At 41.7% G+C, this 17157-nt stretch overlaps 1 protein-coding gene across 5 annotated transcripts in view; it reads left to right on the forward strand.

The window, feature by feature from the left end:
* Rufy3 (RUN and FYVE domain containing 3) overlaps positions 1–17157 on the forward strand; it is an 82283-nt gene that overhangs the window by 57855 nt on the left and 7271 nt on the right. For 2 of the 5 annotated variants that reach the window (XM_027389244.2, XM_027389246.2), the window contains exons 8-14: positions 458–527; positions 4048–4140; positions 5955–6038; positions 7641–7808; positions 10096–10193; positions 14411–14530; positions 15882–15978. In XM_027389244.2, the coding sequence (XP_027245045.1) occupies positions 458–527; positions 4048–4140; positions 5955–6038; positions 7641–7808; positions 10096–10193; positions 14411–14530; positions 15882–15978 (730 nt within the window). The other 3 variants (XM_027389249.2, XM_027389251.2, XR_004772322.1) reach the window with 2 other exon arrangements.

Genomic DNA, 17157 nt, shown 5'->3' on the forward strand with positions numbered 1-17157 from the left:
ACAAAAGCTATTGCAAGAAGTAAATGAATACAGGGAAACAACTGTAAGAGTAGTTGGTGTACATGTAGGCTGTTGTGTCTCATACAGAGACATCATACCATGTACACATGGTATTAGAATGTACCATGTTTACATTCACTCTTTCATTTCACTCAACAAATACAGAGCACTACCTCTGTGCCAAGGACACAGCAGTTAAGGGTGAAACTCTTTGTATGTTGTCTCAGAGCATACAAGTCTAGCAGTAACTGTGTGCACAAATTGGGATATAGATACTATCAAAACATCTTGTATTCATGTATGAAAAATCACAAACCCATTGTGTATAGTTAATACGATCTAGTTAGACTTGTAAAGTTGATATAGACAGAGAAGTATAATGGGACTTAGGAAGGCAAGTGCAGTTTTTGTCCTGTTTTTCAAAAGTAACTGTTACTTTTTTTTCTTGTCTTAATAGTGCAACTGTGAACAACCTTCAGGGAAAAGTAGATGCATTAGAAAAATCCAACACTAAACTGACAGAGGAGGTAAGTGTTTTGGACATTATTTGACCTATAAATGTAATTATATAAATCAGTGATACCAGTCATTCCTATTACCTTGGACATGAAGGATTTGACTTTTCAGATAAGAACCGCCGTAGGAAATAACTTTTTTTTTTTTTAAATTTTATTTTATTTTATTAGGGAACAAGCTTATTTCAAGTCCCTTCTCCCTCTCCCACCCCTCACCCCCAAACTTTCTCCCCCACCCCCAGCCCATCCCCCCAACCCCATCCACCCACTACTCCCCAGGCAGGGTAGGGCCCTCAACGGGAGCTCAGCAAAGTCCACCAAGTCTTCCTATGCTGATCCTGGGCCCTTCCCCATGTGTCCAGGGCCAGAGTGTAACCCTTCATATGGGATGGGCTCTCAAAGTCCCTTCTTGCACCAGGGAAAAATACTAATCCACTACCAGAGGCTCCCTGGAGTGCAGAGGCCTCCTTATTGACATCCATGTTCTGGGGTCTGGATCAGTCTTGTACAGGCCTCCTGGACAGCATCTGGGGTCGATGTGCTCTCCCTTGTTCAGGCCAACAGTTCCTGTGGGTTTCTCCATCCTAGTACAGACCCCTTCGTTCTTCATTCCTCCCTCTCTTCAACTAAATTCCCGATTTCGGCTCATTGTATATCTGTGGATGTCTGTCTCTGTTTCCATCAGTCACTGGGTGAGGGCTCTAGGATGGCATAAAGAGAAGTCATCAATCTCATTTTAGGGGGAGGGTTTTTAGGTTATCCTCTCCACCATTGCCTGGATTGTCAAATCGTGTCATCCTTGTAGGTCTCTGGAGATCTCCCTGGTTCCTGATCCCTTCTCGGGCCTACAGTGGCTCCCTCTGATATCGTATCTCTCATCTTGCTCTCTTTCCTCTATTCTTCCCCCAACTCAATGTTTCTGCCCCTCCATTTCCTCTCCTCTTCTCCTCTTCTCTTGCTCTTATTGTAGCAGCTCCTTCCCCCCCCACCCTCATGCCCCCAATTAGTTCGGGAGTTCATGCCACTTCCATTCCTGGGGACCATTTAACCCTTAGAGTCCTTCATGTTTCCTAGTTTCTTTGGTGAAGAGCATTATATACTGGTAGTCTTTTGTTCTATGTCTAAAATTCATATATCAGTGAGTACATACCTTGCTTGTCTTTTTGTGACTGGGTTACCTCACTCAGGATGGTTTCCTCTAGTTCCATCCATTTGCCTGCGAATTTCAAGATTCCATTGCTTTTTTCTGCTGAGTAGTACTCCATTGTATAAATGTACCACATTTTCTCAATCCATTCTTCAATAGAGGGGCATCTAGGTTGTTTCCAGGTTCTGGCTATTACAAACAATGCTGCTATGAACATGGTTGAACATATGTCCTTGTTGTAAGTACATGCCCTATTTGGGTATATACCCAAGAGAGGAATGGCTGGATCTTGAGGTACACTGATTCCCATTTTTCTGAGCAACCGCCATACTGATTTCCAGAGTGGTCTTACAAGATCGCACTCCCACCAGCAATGGAGGAGTGTTCCTTTTTCTCCACATCCTCTCCAGCATAGATTGTCATTGGTGTTTTTTATTTTAGCCATTCTGACAGGCGTGAGATGGTATCTCAGAGTTGTTTTGAGTTGCATTTCTCTGATGGCCAATGATTTTGAGCACTTTTTTAAGTGTCTTTCAGCCATTTCAGATTCCTCTGTTGAGAATTCCCTATTTAGTTCTGCACCCCACTTTTTAATTTCGTTGTTTGGTGTTTTGGTGGCTAGCTTCTTGAGCTCCTTATATATTTTGGAAATCAGTCCTCTGTCAGATGTGGGATCGGTGAAGATCTTTTCCCATTCTGTGGGTGGTCGTTTTATCCTACTGACTGTTTCCTTTGCCTTGCAGAAGCTTCTCAGTTTCAGGAGGTCCCATTGGAAATAACTTTTTGTGTTGGCTGCTTAGTCACTCCCTTCCCGGTGGGATTAGATAGACTACAGTGAGATACTCAGAATTCAGTGAGCATTTTGGCCACTGTTGATGTGGTCCATCTAGACAAAGACTCCCCCACCCCCATCTCTTTTAGACAGATTTCTCTTGACCACTGATGTGTGTTCCAAGCCAGGAGCTCCTGACCCCCACATCCTGTCTGTTCTTGAGCATGCCTGACACAAGCAGTGCTAGAGGGAATGCCAGTGATCCCCACTGCTTCTTACTGTCATGTGCTCCTGACTAAGTTGGTCACTTGATCTCTGAAAAAAACCCAGTTTCCCCACTGCCAGATGGGGGTGCTTATGCTTCCTCTGGAGATTAGGCAAGACTGTAAACCGGAAAGTACTTAGAAGAGTCCTTAGAATAAGAAGAGGAAATTAACCTCATGGTTGACATCTGTCGGAAGGCTAAATCTGTAGCTCGGCCTTTGTTTAATGGGAGTAGATATCTGCACCAAGATCTTAAGTAAGTGAGCCAGAAGCAAGCTCATTTGCTGTTTCTGATTGCCCTGTTGTATAGTGAGATAAACTTGGTTTAAAGAAATTCAGTGCGCTAATACTGCTAATTTTTCTTTAGAACATAGAGATATAGAAAGATGATAGATAGATGATAGATAAATAGTTAATATATAGTTTGTGTCTTTTTTGAAATACAGTCTTATTTAGCTCACTCTGACCTTAAACTCGAACCCTCCTGCCTTAGCTGAATTACCTATAAAAGGTCTTTTGGAGAGTTCACAGTGTGACTCCCATGACAGGAAGTGAATACTTTATTCAGCCTTGGTTTAGACAGCATTTCACCATCTTCTCTTCATTTGTTGCTGAGGCAGGACCTGCTCTGTGAACATTTTAGAAGCATTCTTACTGAATGTGTTTAGAAACGTAGCCATGGAGGTGCTCTTGAATTAAACAGTATTAGCATTGGGGCATAGTAAGATGAGGAAAATGGCTGCTATGCAAGCATGGGGACCTGAGTTTGAATGCTTAGTACCTGTGTAAATACTGGGCGTGGCAGCACATGTTTGTAGTCCTAGCCCTGGGGGATGGACCCAGGCAAATCCTGGGCCTCACTGGCCAGCCATTGTAAGCCAAAGCCTGAGTATCAGGTTCAGTGAGAGACCTTGTCTCAAACAGTAAGGGAGAGAACACTAAGGAGATTCCCAGCAGGAACCTCTGACCTGTATACATCCACGCCCACTCAGACATGTGCACCCATGCACACACATCCAAAATAAAAGTATTCATATAAAAGAAGCCATGTCAGGTGATTTTTATTTTTATCTTACGTACTTGAAAGATACTTCCCCTGTGTTCCTCATTAGAACATTTATTTTTCTGATACTGCATCCTCTTTGTAGTTGAAGCTAAAGAGAATTTACTAGCCCCAGCTCCAAAATGCTGGGATTACAACATGCACCCCATATCTGACTGTTGAGAATAATTTTAGTGGGTGATAAATAGCTTCCCTTAGCTATGGATTCCTAAGAATATTCAAGTCTGAAAATTATGAAAAATTATGAAAAGAATAAAAGGTTTTTGTTTTTAATTTTGGTCAATAGCTTGCGGTCGCCAACAACAGAATCATTACCTTACAAGAAGAAATGGAACGAGTTAAAGAAGAAAGCTCCTATCTACTGGAATCCAGTCGGAAGGTTAGTCCTAAGTGGGTTCTGAGACCTTCGTGGAGAGGACACTGTGCACTGTGTAAACCACAGGGCAGTAGCCAGTCCTGGACATTGGCACATATCAAGCATACTCTTTCTCAGGACTGTGTGTAACAAGAACAGGTTACAGCTCTCAGAGGCTCTGCTCTGCCACAGCTCATCGTTGCTTACATTTGTTTAGAGACTTGTATTTGCTAATAATTTGTACTGTGTTTAGTGATTACAATCTTCATAATGGAGCTGGAGAGATGGCTTAGTGGTTAAGAAAGTTATTGTTGTCCCAGAGGATCTGAGTTCAATTTTCAACTCCCACTTGGCTGCTCTCAGCTATCTGTAACTACAGTTCTAGATGATCCAATTCTCTCCTCTGCCCTCTGGGATCACCAGGCACACAAGTATGCACAGACATAAATGTAGGCAAAACCTTCATATCATAAAATAATTTGTTTCATGTAATAACAAGTATACCATTTTTACACTGTGCTACTCTTTAAAGTTATCTGTTGCCACAAGGAAAGGTTAGTATGCAAATGAGTTTTCTACATAACAGTACTTTCAAGGACCAAGATTTTGTATGTTGAGGGGGCTTGTTTGTTTGTTTGTTTGTTTGTTTGTTTGAGACAGGGTTTCTCTTTGTAGCCCTGACTGTCCTGGAACTCACTCTGTAGATCAGGCTGGCCTCAGACTCAGAGATCCTCCTTTCTCTGCCTCCAGAATTGCTGGGCTTGCAAGTGAGCGTCCAGTGTTCAACCTCCTTAGGGAGCATGATGTGATGCTTTCTGCCCTGATGGTGTCATGGTACAGAAATTGTTCTAAATGACAGTATTGCTTTAAGGGGATATTCTAATTGATGTATCTATCAACTGTGAGTGTAGGGTTGCTTGCTTGTTTGTTCTGACTTCACTGGCACCTTTCCTTGCTACTGTTCATGTTTCTAGAGTTGTAATGGGATAAAAGCTGTTTCCTGTGTATATAAGTATTTGCTTTTATGCATGGACATCATTAAAACAGCTATAAATGCACAGCAGAATCTCTCTAATGGCCTGCTTCCTTTTAGCCATGATCTTTGGACAGCTATCTGTGAAATCTCTGGGAAAAGAATGTAGTACCATCCAAACCTGAACCAACTCATATTTTGCAGTGAATCAGGGTATCGGGGGTTTGTGTTTATTTGTTTTTGTTTTTGATCCATGGTCCCATGTAACCCAAGCTGGCCTACAACTTGGTATATAACCACGGATGGCTTTGAACTCCTAATCCTCCTGCTTCCACCTCCCAAGTGCCAGGGGAAAAGATCGGAGTCATGGTTCCTGTTTTATGAGGTGCTAGAGATTGGATGAAATGCTTCATGAAGGTCAAGCAAGCATTCTACCACCTGCACTATATCCCAGCCACTTATTTTGTTTGTTTGTTTTGGTATGTGGGTGGTTGGTTTTTTGTTTTGTTTCTCTCAGGGAGGGGGGTTGTTTTTGTTTTGTTTTTTAGACAGTGTTTTAGTCTGTATTCCAGGCTGGCCTCAGACTCTTAGCAGTCTTCTGGCCAGGCCTCCAAGTGCTCAGATTACAAGAATTGACAAACTACACACAGTTATGATACTGTTTTCCAAGACTGATGGGGGAGTCTCCATCACCAGTTTTGGTAACTCACTTCAGGGTTTTAAATGAAGAACAGCAAACTTCCAACTCAACATAACCTTGTAAAATACACTCAACTTGAAATTCTTTATTGCAACTGCTAATTTGATGTAGAGTCTCTAATTAAGTCCTTATATATATATATGTACTTTTATTTACCTTCTCAAGGGTCCTAAACAAGACAGAACTGCAGAAGGGCAAGCACTGAGTGAAGCAAGAAAGCATCTAAAGGAGGAGACACAGTTACGATTGGTAAATTTCCTTAAGTTCTAGTAGCTAGGACACATGAGAGGGCTGGGCTCTGGAGAAGCTTCAGGTGACCCAGAAAGGTCCTGATGCTCAGTAATGCACCTTTTTTTAGAAACCCTATAAAACTGTTTCTTGCCCATGCCCACTCTGCTGTATCTCTAAGAATGTGGGAAGTTGAAAATGAGGGGTGGTTTAATTTGTACTAATAAGTTACTTCAAGTTAAGACTATATGACAGAGGGAACTGCAGAGATGGATTGGCAGTTAAGAGCACTGGCTGCTCTGTCAGAGGATCTGAGGTGTTTTGGTTTGGTTTGGTTTGGTTTTTTTTTTTTTTTTTAGAAAAAAGCATCTTATACATGTCAATCCCAATTCCCTCTCCCTCCCCTCCTCCTCTGTCCCCCCAACCCCCTATCCCAACTCCTTTCTGCTCTCCAGGGAGGGTGAGGCCTTCCATAGGGGATCTTAAAAGTCTGTCATATCATGTGGAGCAGGGCCTAGACCCTCCCGAGTGTATCCCTCTGCGTGGAGTGGGCTCCCAAAGTCTTCGTATACTAGGGATAAATACTGATCCACTACCAGAGGCCCTGTAGATTGTCCAGACATCCAAACTGACTTCCTCCTTCTGGGTGTCTGGATTAGTCCTATACTAGTTTCCCAGCTATCAGTCTGGGGTCCATGAGCAGCCCCTTGTTCAGGTCAGCTGTCCCCGTGGGTTTCTCCAGTCTGAACCTGAGTTCTATTACCAGCAACCACATGATGGCTCACAACCGTCTATAGTGGGATCTGATGCCCTCTTCTGGCAAAAAGTTGTAGTACTCATACATAAAATAAATTAATCTTTAAAAAAAAAAGTACATGGCAGAAATTCAGGTTCTCTGAAAATACAACCATCTTAATGTGCTTTAAATAACTATGTTTGTAAATTAGGTATTAAAATATTTTCCGTAAGAATATTCTAGAAATAATGTCAGCATGGGCTAGCATGGTTCATTTTTACCATAACTATTTAAAGAGGGCACACATGATACAAAACCTGAAAATTGTCATATGCTTATATTTGAGTCATGAAACTAAGTCCTGAATGCAGAGGAACTGCAGTTGTTATCTCTGCTCTCCTAAATAATGCTGCTGTGCCTATGATAGAAACCAAAGAGTTTTGTATTAGGTGAGAATATTTCACTTAGCCTAATTATTGACCATTCCCAGTAACTCTAGGCTGTCTCAGCTATATCAAGAATATCCCAACAAATGACCTTCTTACTCCTAATTAATTGTTATTTGTTGTTGTTTTCTGAGACAGGGTAGCCCTGGCTACCCTGGAACTCACATTGTGGAACAGGCTGACTCCCAACCTGGATATCCACCTGCTTCTGCCTCCCAATTTAGTTCTGGCATTAAATGTGTGCTCCACCACTGCCTGGCTCCCAATAGTTGCTATTAATGCCTCTTATTAATCATTATTAATTATTAATGTCTCTTAAAATAAATAACCTTCAGCCAAAATACTGAGCACTAAGGGGGTTTGTCTACCTTTTCTTGTGAGATGTTATGGCATTTACTTAATTGAGGAAAGAGTATAAGCAGTTTATTTGCTTTGTGGCAGGACGTTGAAAAGGAACTGGAACTCCAGATCAGCATGAGACAAGAGATGGAACTGGCTATGAAGATGCTGGAGAAGGATGTCTGTGAGAAGCAGGATGCCCTGGTGTCTCTGCGGCAGCAACTGGATGATCTCAGGGCTCTCAAGCATGAGCTTGCCTTTAAGCTGCAGGTAGGGGAAAGACAAGGGTAGACTCCCCAGCTCTCAGAAGCCCTGGTGCTGCCCTATAGCCCTCTTGTGGGGAGAGAGTAACATCTTGTGAAACCAGCTGTCCGTAAACTAATAGAATACTCAGACTATCATGAAATTCTCTGCTGCTATTATTGAAAACCAGTGTCAAGTAGTGAAGGGAGGTCCTTCCTTCCTTCTTTCCTTCCTTCCTTCCCTCCTTCCTTCCTTCCCTCCCTCTCTCCCTCTCTCTCTCCCTCTCCCTCTCCCTCCCCCCTCTCTCTTTCTCTTGCTCTCTCCCTCGCTTCCTCCCTTCCCTCCCTCCCTCCCTTCCTCCCTTGCTGGCTGGTTTTGTCAACTTGATACAACTTCATTCCAAGAAGAGGGAACCTCAAGTGAGAAAATGTCCTCACCAGATTGACCCGTGGGCAAACCTGTGGTACATTTTCTTGACTGATGATTGATGTTGGAGGGCCCAGATCACTGTGGGTGATGCTACCCTGGGCTATAAGAAAGCAGGCTGGCCGGGCGTTGGTGGTGCACGCCTTTAATCCCAGCACTGGGGAGGCAGAGGCAGGCGGATCTCTGTGAGTTAGAGGCCAGCCTGGTCTCCAGATCGAGTGCCAGGAAAGGCTCCAAAGCTACACAGAGAAACCCTGTCTTGACAAACAAAAACAAAACAAAAAAAAAAAAAAAAAGAAAGAAAGAAAAGAAAGAAAGCAGGCTGAGGAAGCCAGGAGGAACAAGCCAGTAAGCAGCCTCCGCCATAACCTCTGCTTCAGTTCCTGCCTCCAAGTTCCTGCCCTGACTTTCTCTTGATGATGGGCTAAGATCTGCAAGGTGAAATAACCCCTTTCTTCCCCAACTTGCTTTTGGCCATGGTGTTTATCACAGTAATAGAAACCCTAGCTAAGATAGCATCAAAATAAGGGTTTTTCTTCTTTTGAAGATTTATTTACTTTTATGTCTGTGTGTGGGTCTGTGTACATGAGTTCAGATGCTCACAGAGGCTGTAAATCCCCTAAAACTGGAACTACAGGGGTTTATGAGCTGCTATCCTGTGTGCTGGGATTCAGGTCCTCTGCAAGAACAGTATGTGCTCTTCTTCACTGAGCCATATCGCCAGCTCAAAATAAGGGTTTCTTTTTTTTTTTTTCAAAATACTTAATTCTTTTTATTTTCTGTATGTGGTTGCTCTGCCTGCATGTTTGTCTGTGCATGCACGACATGGGTGCTTGCCTGGTGCTAACAGAGGTCAGAAAAAGGTGTCAGATCCCACTGGAGCTGGAGTTACAGATGGTTGTTAGCCGCCATGTGGGGACTGGGAATTGAACCTGGGTCCTCTATAAGAGCAGCGAATACTCTTTAACTATTGAGCCAACTCTCTAGCCAAAAATAGGGGTTTCTTAATAATATTTTTGTGCACATATTTATCATTGAACGTCGTTCATATTCATTCTTGTGTCCCTTGCTTGTCTTACTCCCTCTTCTTACTGTTCTTTTCCCTTATATTTGTATATTTAAATCTAGGTTCCACATGAAAGGACATGTGATATGTCTTTTTCTTCCTTGCCATTATCCTCTTTCCTTCTGTCCCCACTTCTCCCATAGATCCTTCCTCTCCCCACCTACTTCTCTTTCTACCTTTATATTGTATTTTTCTTTCATATAATATGTAATTGTATTTTTAATTTATTTAATATAAATATTCATGAGTACGCAACACAAATTAGACTTGTTGTGTTTTTGTTTTTGTTTTTTCTGGGGAGGCAGTAGGGTGAAAGGGTGGGACCTGGGAAAAATGGGAAGTGAGTGTGATCAGGGTGCATTGTGTAAAATTCCCAAATAATCAATAAAAAATATTATGTTGGAAAAAAGTTAGAAAGATAAAAAAATAATAAAACGAGGCCAGCCTGGTCTTCAGTGCCAGTATAGGCTCCAAAGCTACACAGAGAAACCCTGTCTTGAAAAACCAAAAAAAAAAAGAAAAAAGAAAAAAAATAATATAAATATTTGTATCCTATAATTTCAATTCTGCAGTTTAGCGTGTCAGCTGAACTGTAAATTGCATTAGATCTTTAATGGGCAGATAAATCAATGAGCCTCCTGATGCTGTAATAAGCTTCATAGAATAGTACTTATTTTAACAAAAAATGCTTCTTTACTTTCTCTTTCTACTTAGAAATTAGTTAACTGATATACAAATATAGAGCAGTTCCATTTATTTCCTGTTTGCCATTATGATTAAAATAAACATGTACTGTATATCTTTATAATTCTTTTTTACCAGAGTTCAGACCTAGGAGTAAAACAGAAAAGTGAACTGAACAGTCGCTTAGAAGAGAAGACTAATCAGATGACTGCCACCATTAAACAACTGGAGCAAAGGTAAAAGTGCTGTTTCTGTAACGACTCTTTCAGTATTGGAAATGCTGGGAACAGAAATATAGCCAATGGAAAATACAGGAAATATATGCACCCTAAATCAGATATGTTGGTAAAGGTTTATCTGTGTGTGTTCCATGATGTTCCTAAAACACTGTTAACAGTGGTGTATATAATAGACAGGCCAACATGGAATGAACCTCACATCCCCGAACTGCTAGACAGAGAGCTACAGGTGCCTAGCAACAGCTGAGAAAGGGAGAGACAGTCATCCCCAGGGATGAGCCTCCTAACTGGGTATCCCAAGTAGTCAGTTCTAAAATCATGATCATACAAGCAGCACAAAATGGACTCAGCAGGCTATAGTGTGTGTGTGTGTGTGTGTGTGTGTGTGTGTGTGTGTGTGTGTGTGTGTGTGTGTGTGTGTGTATGTAAGTAAGTAATAAGAAAAAGAGACCATGAGTTTGAGAGGGAGTAAGGAGGACACAGGAGAGGCTGAGGGAGGAAGGCAACAAATTATGTAATTATATTTTAATTAAATGTTTTTAGTTTTTTTTTGTTTTTGTTTTTTTTTTAGGTCTGTATAGAGTGAGTTCCAGGCTAGACAGGGTTGAAGCATGAGACCCTATCTAAATAAATAGTGTTTGTAATTGTATAGTTTTTTTTTTATCACTAAAGTCTTTAAGTATTTTCATACCAGGTGAGGCAGATGTCTTCCAAGTTTGATCATGGCTTTCTCTCTCATCTTGAACTCCTTCCTCTATTCTCTCCGCCCACGCCCGCTGTCTTTCCCCTGAATAGTTGTGTGGCTTTCACTAAAACCTACAGTGTGTCCCTCTGACCTCCTCCTGTCTCAAGTGGGGAGTTGTCATCTTCCACTCGGTCCTACCCACCAGTGTATCTTCTTCCTGTGTCACTCTGAAACCACCCCTTTCCCCCTGTAACTCTGTAGCAATGGGGAAATGTTTGAGACTTCACAGCTGAATTGTAGCACCCAAGACCATCTGCCACTTCTACCCCAACACTACTCATCACCCTTCTTATAGTCACTTAACCATGTTGGCCATGCAGTCCACTTTTTCCATCCCTCGTTGTACTGATAGTGCCACCAATTATGAATGCTCCCTTCCCCACTCCCTTCTTCATATCCGTTTTTTACATGAAGGCTCAAATGCCACCACCTGACATTGGCTTCCTCTGATACCTCCCTCCAGCCAGAAATGGTACTTTATATCCAGTGCTGCCCATACTGCCTGGCGTCTCTCACTGTGCACCTCATCTTGTAGTCTGTATCAGTGTCTTGTCTTCTGAGTGTGAGCTCCTTGCAGTTAGTTAACTAAGCGTTACAGTTCTGTCACAGAATCTGTCACAGTTCTTGAATGTCCATGGCATAAGTCGATGAATGAATGAATGAATGAATGAATGAATGAGATGGATGATTTCTGTCGGATAATTCTTCACCAGGGAGGGAGTATCCTGTACAGCAGAGCATGTTAATGTTAATACTAAAGCTAATTGCAAATTTTATGAATGATGCTGAAACCTTTGCCATGATTGATATTGCTATGACTGATAGTAAAACATGAATCCATTTCTATAGCAGATTATTCAAGTGCTTGTTCAGAAACAAGGATATGTGTATGATTTAATAAACTGATGTTCATAAGTTGTACTTTTGTAATGTTTGAAACTATTCCTCAGTGATTTTGACTTGGCGTTTAAGACCAACAGAACTAAAATAATGACTCATCTGACTTATTTTCTTACTATCTTTGTTTCCTGTTTATCCATTTTCTCATTACCCTTCCAACTCACTTTTTATTTTTATTTTATTAAGTGAAAAAGATTTGGTGAAACAGGCAAAGACCTTAAATAGTGCAGCCAATAAACTGATCCCAAAACATCATTAGACATTTTACAGTTGGTCACCTCACAAGTCTGATGTTACAAAATAACTAAAAGAGGAAGAAGTCAGAAATTCCTACATTTAAGCTCTGATTCTATATAAAATGTCACCAAAAGTTGACCTTGAATTTGTTGGACTTAAAAAAAATAGTTGGATATACAGGTTGAGTTTTGTTGCTGCTGCTGCTGCTGCTGTTATTTTCTCCCCCAGAGTTAGAAATTTTGGTATGGGTTCCTCATTAAACAACAAATAAACTTTGAGAAATATTTCTGAGTTGAACAATAAATCAAAAGACCATTTTCAGGAAGCCTGGGGAGCGGAAGCATTGTCCATGTGTCCTTGATAGTGGTCAGACTCTGTAGGTGACCCATGGCCACATCAGTGAGCCTGTTGTCTGCAGTGTAATTAATTCGTACAGGTGTAACCCGGTGACCTTGGACCTAAAGTAGCTCTGTCTCTTTAGACCGTGACCCCTCTTCTCTTGCCTGTGTAGGTTTAATCCCCAGCCCAAGGAGAGTATTTAGTATTTCATTACAGTTCTATTCTCAGTAACCAAGATTGCTTGCAATTTATTTTTCCTTTAGTGATTTTGGACAAAAAAAGAAAACAGCACCCTTGCATTTCTTTAAAGGACGTAGAAACAAAGTAGTAATTAGGTAGCTCTTAACACTACAGTGTGGAAGCTGACAAACCCCTCTCAACTTGTGTCACCTTCTACCTCTGCCCTTCTCTGTCATTCTACTTACTGCTTAGGTAGCTCAGAGAGAACACTTTAATACAAATACTGTTTTCAAATCTACCCTGCTTTTCCTCCTGGATAGAGAGGCCTCAGAGTAGCCACCACTTCCGGCCTGCCATCCTCACCCGGAACACTTGCCCAAGAGCTTCTATCACTTTTTCTGTGATGGGAATTTGCTAACGGTTCTGGAAAAATAATCTAATTACTAAAAAAAAAAAAATTCAAATGAGAAATAATGTGCTGGCATTATTGCTTAGTATCAAGATAAAGATCCTCAATAGATAGCCACAGCAATACTAGCAGGGCTTCTTTTTCTAAGTAACTACAGCTCTAACACTTTCTTGGCTCTACATTGTAAATAATCCTATAAATACTTTGATTTAAAAAAAAAACTATTTTTGATTTGGGGAGGCAGGCTTTTATATACACGCGCCTTTACTCCATCCAATAGGTTTGACACAATGCCTGGGATTTTGTTCCATGTTTTCTGTCCCTCCTTCTGGCATGCTCTGTAGCATTGCCCCTGCTAAAGACAGGCAAAGATAATTCCTTTGCTTCAAATTTTTTACCTTCTTGGCAAACCAGAATTAAGAGTACAACAGAGTTGGTGTGCTTTTATAGGTCCTCAAGGGCCTGTGTTAGAGCCAACTTAATAGAGGATCCTTGAACTCATCTAATCCTTATAATCTTGCACCTGTATAAATAAAGCTCCTACTGCGTTCTGCTGGCCATCCAACTTTCATGATGACGAGGCACCTTTTACATGAGCATTGAAGAGTCGAAACCAGTAAAAGTTAGACTACACGCAGCATGCCTCTAAATTCTCCTATAGAAAGCCTCAAAGGTCTCACCTTGTAAAAATGCTTCTTTATAGGTGCAAAGTTATAAGTCATTTAGAAGAAAGCATCCTTAAGAATCTTCCAGAGCATATGGTCAGGAGTCTGTGAACCCCAGTGCTGAGTTCTTTGTCTACCGGGTCACGTATCACCTGGTAGGAATGGAAAGGACAGACACAGCCAGACTTTCAGAGAGGCTTGTCCTTATGGACTCATGTGAAGCCTGGGTGAGAGTTGCTAGAGGTTACCCTTCAGCTTCCTGTGGTCCAGAGAAGGATCAGGAAATCGTGATAACCCCACATGACAAGGCAGCTCCACTTGCACATTGAGCAGTATGTGGAAGGCAGAAGTATAAAGTATCCACCTGTTAGGAAAGAAGGACGGTGGCTTCAGCATAAATGCCTGTGTACTTGAGGGTGGTTCTGGATATGGATTTTCAAAAGTGATGTCTTGTTGTTGATCATCTAATGGCTGTAAACTGTAGTACTAGAATAAAAAAAAAATAGAAAATCAGCTCTCCCTCTGCCTGGTTCACCTTCATCTTGCTTTTCTTTAGAATTTATTTCTTCTCCATCTTTTTCCCCATCATAATTTCTTCCTGTGTCGTGCATTTTTTTTTTCTCCCTCTGTCTCCCCATACCTCCTTCCTTGGGCTGTTTTATTTTGTGTTTGTGAACTTGGTCTTCCTCCCCACCATGGCTTTTGTTTTTTATCACAAGTTCATATGGCTCACATCCAGATTGCGCCAGGCTGAGCGAGGCCGCCAGTCTGCCGAGTTGGACAACCGGCTCTTCAAACAGGACTTTGGAGACAAGATCAACAGTCTGCAGCTGGAAGTGGAGGCACTCACCAGGCAGCGGTGAACAGGGGCAGCTTGACCAGCAGGGTGGTGGTGGGTACTGCAGAGGCTAAGCAGCAAGGAGGGACTCGGGTCTTGAGCCCCCTCGGCTTGATCTTTCCAGTGTGCTTTACAAATTGTACAGTTGGAACTGAGAAAGGTTCACATGGATGAACAGTTTCAAAATCCACTCAACATCCTTGTAATCAAATAGTGTGGAACTGGCTCCTGGCCATGGTGGTGCAGGCTTGAAATCTCAGCCAAGACAAGAACCCAGAGCCAGTTCGGGCTGCACACAGGGACACTCTTGTCTTCAAAAACTAAAATAAAAAGAGAATTAGAGACCAAGTTCCCAAATATCTAGTAACTGATATCTAATCCAATTTGAGTGATAACGGTTAACATCTCCTGAATTCCTACAGTGTGTTGTATCTGTTTTAGAACACTTCACACACTGGTGTTCCTGCTGTTTGAATATCAATCCTTTTAATAGGTGATATTATTGCCCCTACTTTTAGATGGAGTGACAGCTTAGAGGGGTTCAGTGTGTCCCAATTCACACTATTAAGCTACACTGTCCCTTTAAACCTGTTTCTCTGACTAAACCCTAAGTACTCCTTCATGCCACCTCTCAAGTTGGATGCACTTTGGTGCTAAAGCCACTGGCTGCAAATAAAGAAGTGAGGCCACTATAAAACAGGAAGCTATCAAGGACACTGAGTGGCTTGGGGATGGGGTGTATGGGAACTAAGTACATAACTATGGAGACCAGCCAAATAAATGAAATAGAAATACAGTGCCTATCCTTTCATGGTGTATCTTACTAAAAACTTAAACATGCTCTCATTCATCCAGATTACTGCAACTCTTCATTGAGAATTAATATAAAATAACTGACCTGCTGGAACTGGGCACTCCTAACTTGCATTCTGAATTGCCAGAGAAAGAGTAAACCTCTTTTACATGTCATAGCATTACTAGTTTTAACCGTATCCTAGTATTTTAGAGCTTGGTTGTCCATATATTTCTGATAACTTTATCAGGCATTAAAACTTAATTGCTGGGGCTGGAGAGACGGCTCAGTGGTTAAGAGCACTGGCTGCTCTTCCAGAGAACATGGGTTCAATTCCCAGCACCCACATGGCATCTCACAATTGTCAATAACTCCTTCCAGGGGATCTGACACCTTCACACCAAAACACATAAAATAAAGTTGTTTTTTTTTTTTTTTTAAACAAGAGCCAATAAAGGTATTTAAAAAAAAATGTAATTGCTGAACTTTACGGGAAGATCCAGCATTCTTTAGAATATATGGATATATATGAATACAGATTTCAGAAGTATCATCTTTTTCTTCTCTCCACCTAACCAGGACTCAGCTTGAGTTAGAACTGAAGCAAGAAAAGGAGAGGAGGTCACAAAACAGGGGTACCCCAGGAAAGGGGACCCAGAAGCTGGAGCCCCGCACGGTAACGAATGATCTTTATTCGATTGCTCATTCCACCTACATTTTATGCACGAGCTTCATGGGTCCAGAGAGTTTTTCACAGCCCTCATGCTTAGTTCCTGTGGTCTACAGTATACAGACAGAAAAGCAAACTTCTCAGAATGGAGGGAAATGTAATCTTGAGCTGGCCTCTAATATGATCTTGCTCCACTAGAAAGGAAAATAACTCTTTTCCTTTGAATTGTTTATTGTAATAAGCACGTGTTTTTCAGAGTCCTAACGAAAACTGTATAATATGGTCCCTCCTAGCCCCAAATTCCCCTTCAACAGAATTTCCTCAGCTGGGGGGTTGCTTCTTGAGGCCTTCTATGTCATGTGGATTTCAGTGCGAATATATGCAAGGAGCTTCTTTTTTATATAATTTATTTAATTTTTTATTTTATGTGCATCGGTGTGAGGGTGTCTGATCCTCTGGAACTAGAGTTACAGACAGTTGTGAGCTGCTATGTGGGTGCTGGGAATTGAACTCAGGTCCTCCGGAAAGGCAGCCAGTGCTCTTAGCCACTGAGCCATCTCTCCAGCCCCCGCAAGGAGCTTCTTTTAGGAGAAGAAACTAGAATTACAGAAAGGAACGTTATGTAGAATGGTTAAAGAACAGAGTGGAACTTTGTGTAAAGCAGTCTTGAAAGTCGCTAGCACCTGCAGGGGTGAGGAGCCACAATTGTACAAGATCATTTCCAGGACCAGGGACAGGGCCAGCCTCTGGAAATGATGCAACTTAAAAAGCGTGAGACATGTCTGTTGTATTCAGAGGAGCAAGCACCATTGTGTGTATTAACACATACAGCATAGGGCATGCTTCATAACCCCTAGACAACTGACTGCTAATGTGCTCCAGAATCCAATAGTGAGTGGAAATCCTTTGTATAGTGCACACTGCTGTTTGAAATGCGAAGGGAACCACTGTGTATGATGCCCTTTATTTACTGCTTTGAGTGCTTGTAAATCTGTAGGATGGAGGTCTGCCAATCTTGTTTTACTTTCCCAAGAAGACTGTAACGTTCTGTCTTGAATTGCTGTGAGAAGGGCTTCTCAGAGGATAAATGCTGCACTGGCGCCTCTTGCTGGATACTTGAGTGGTCTGAGAAATTAGTACTCTATTAGAAGCAGGTAGACTGCAGTTTGGAGCAGCTGGTGGTAT

Source organism: Cricetulus griseus (genome assembly GCF_003668045.3).
Source record: "Cricetulus griseus strain 17A/GY chromosome 1 unlocalized genomic scaffold, alternate assembly CriGri-PICRH-1.0 chr1_1, whole genome shotgun sequence".
NCBI classification, from domain to species: domain Eukaryota; kingdom Metazoa; phylum Chordata; class Mammalia; order Rodentia; family Cricetidae; genus Cricetulus; species Cricetulus griseus.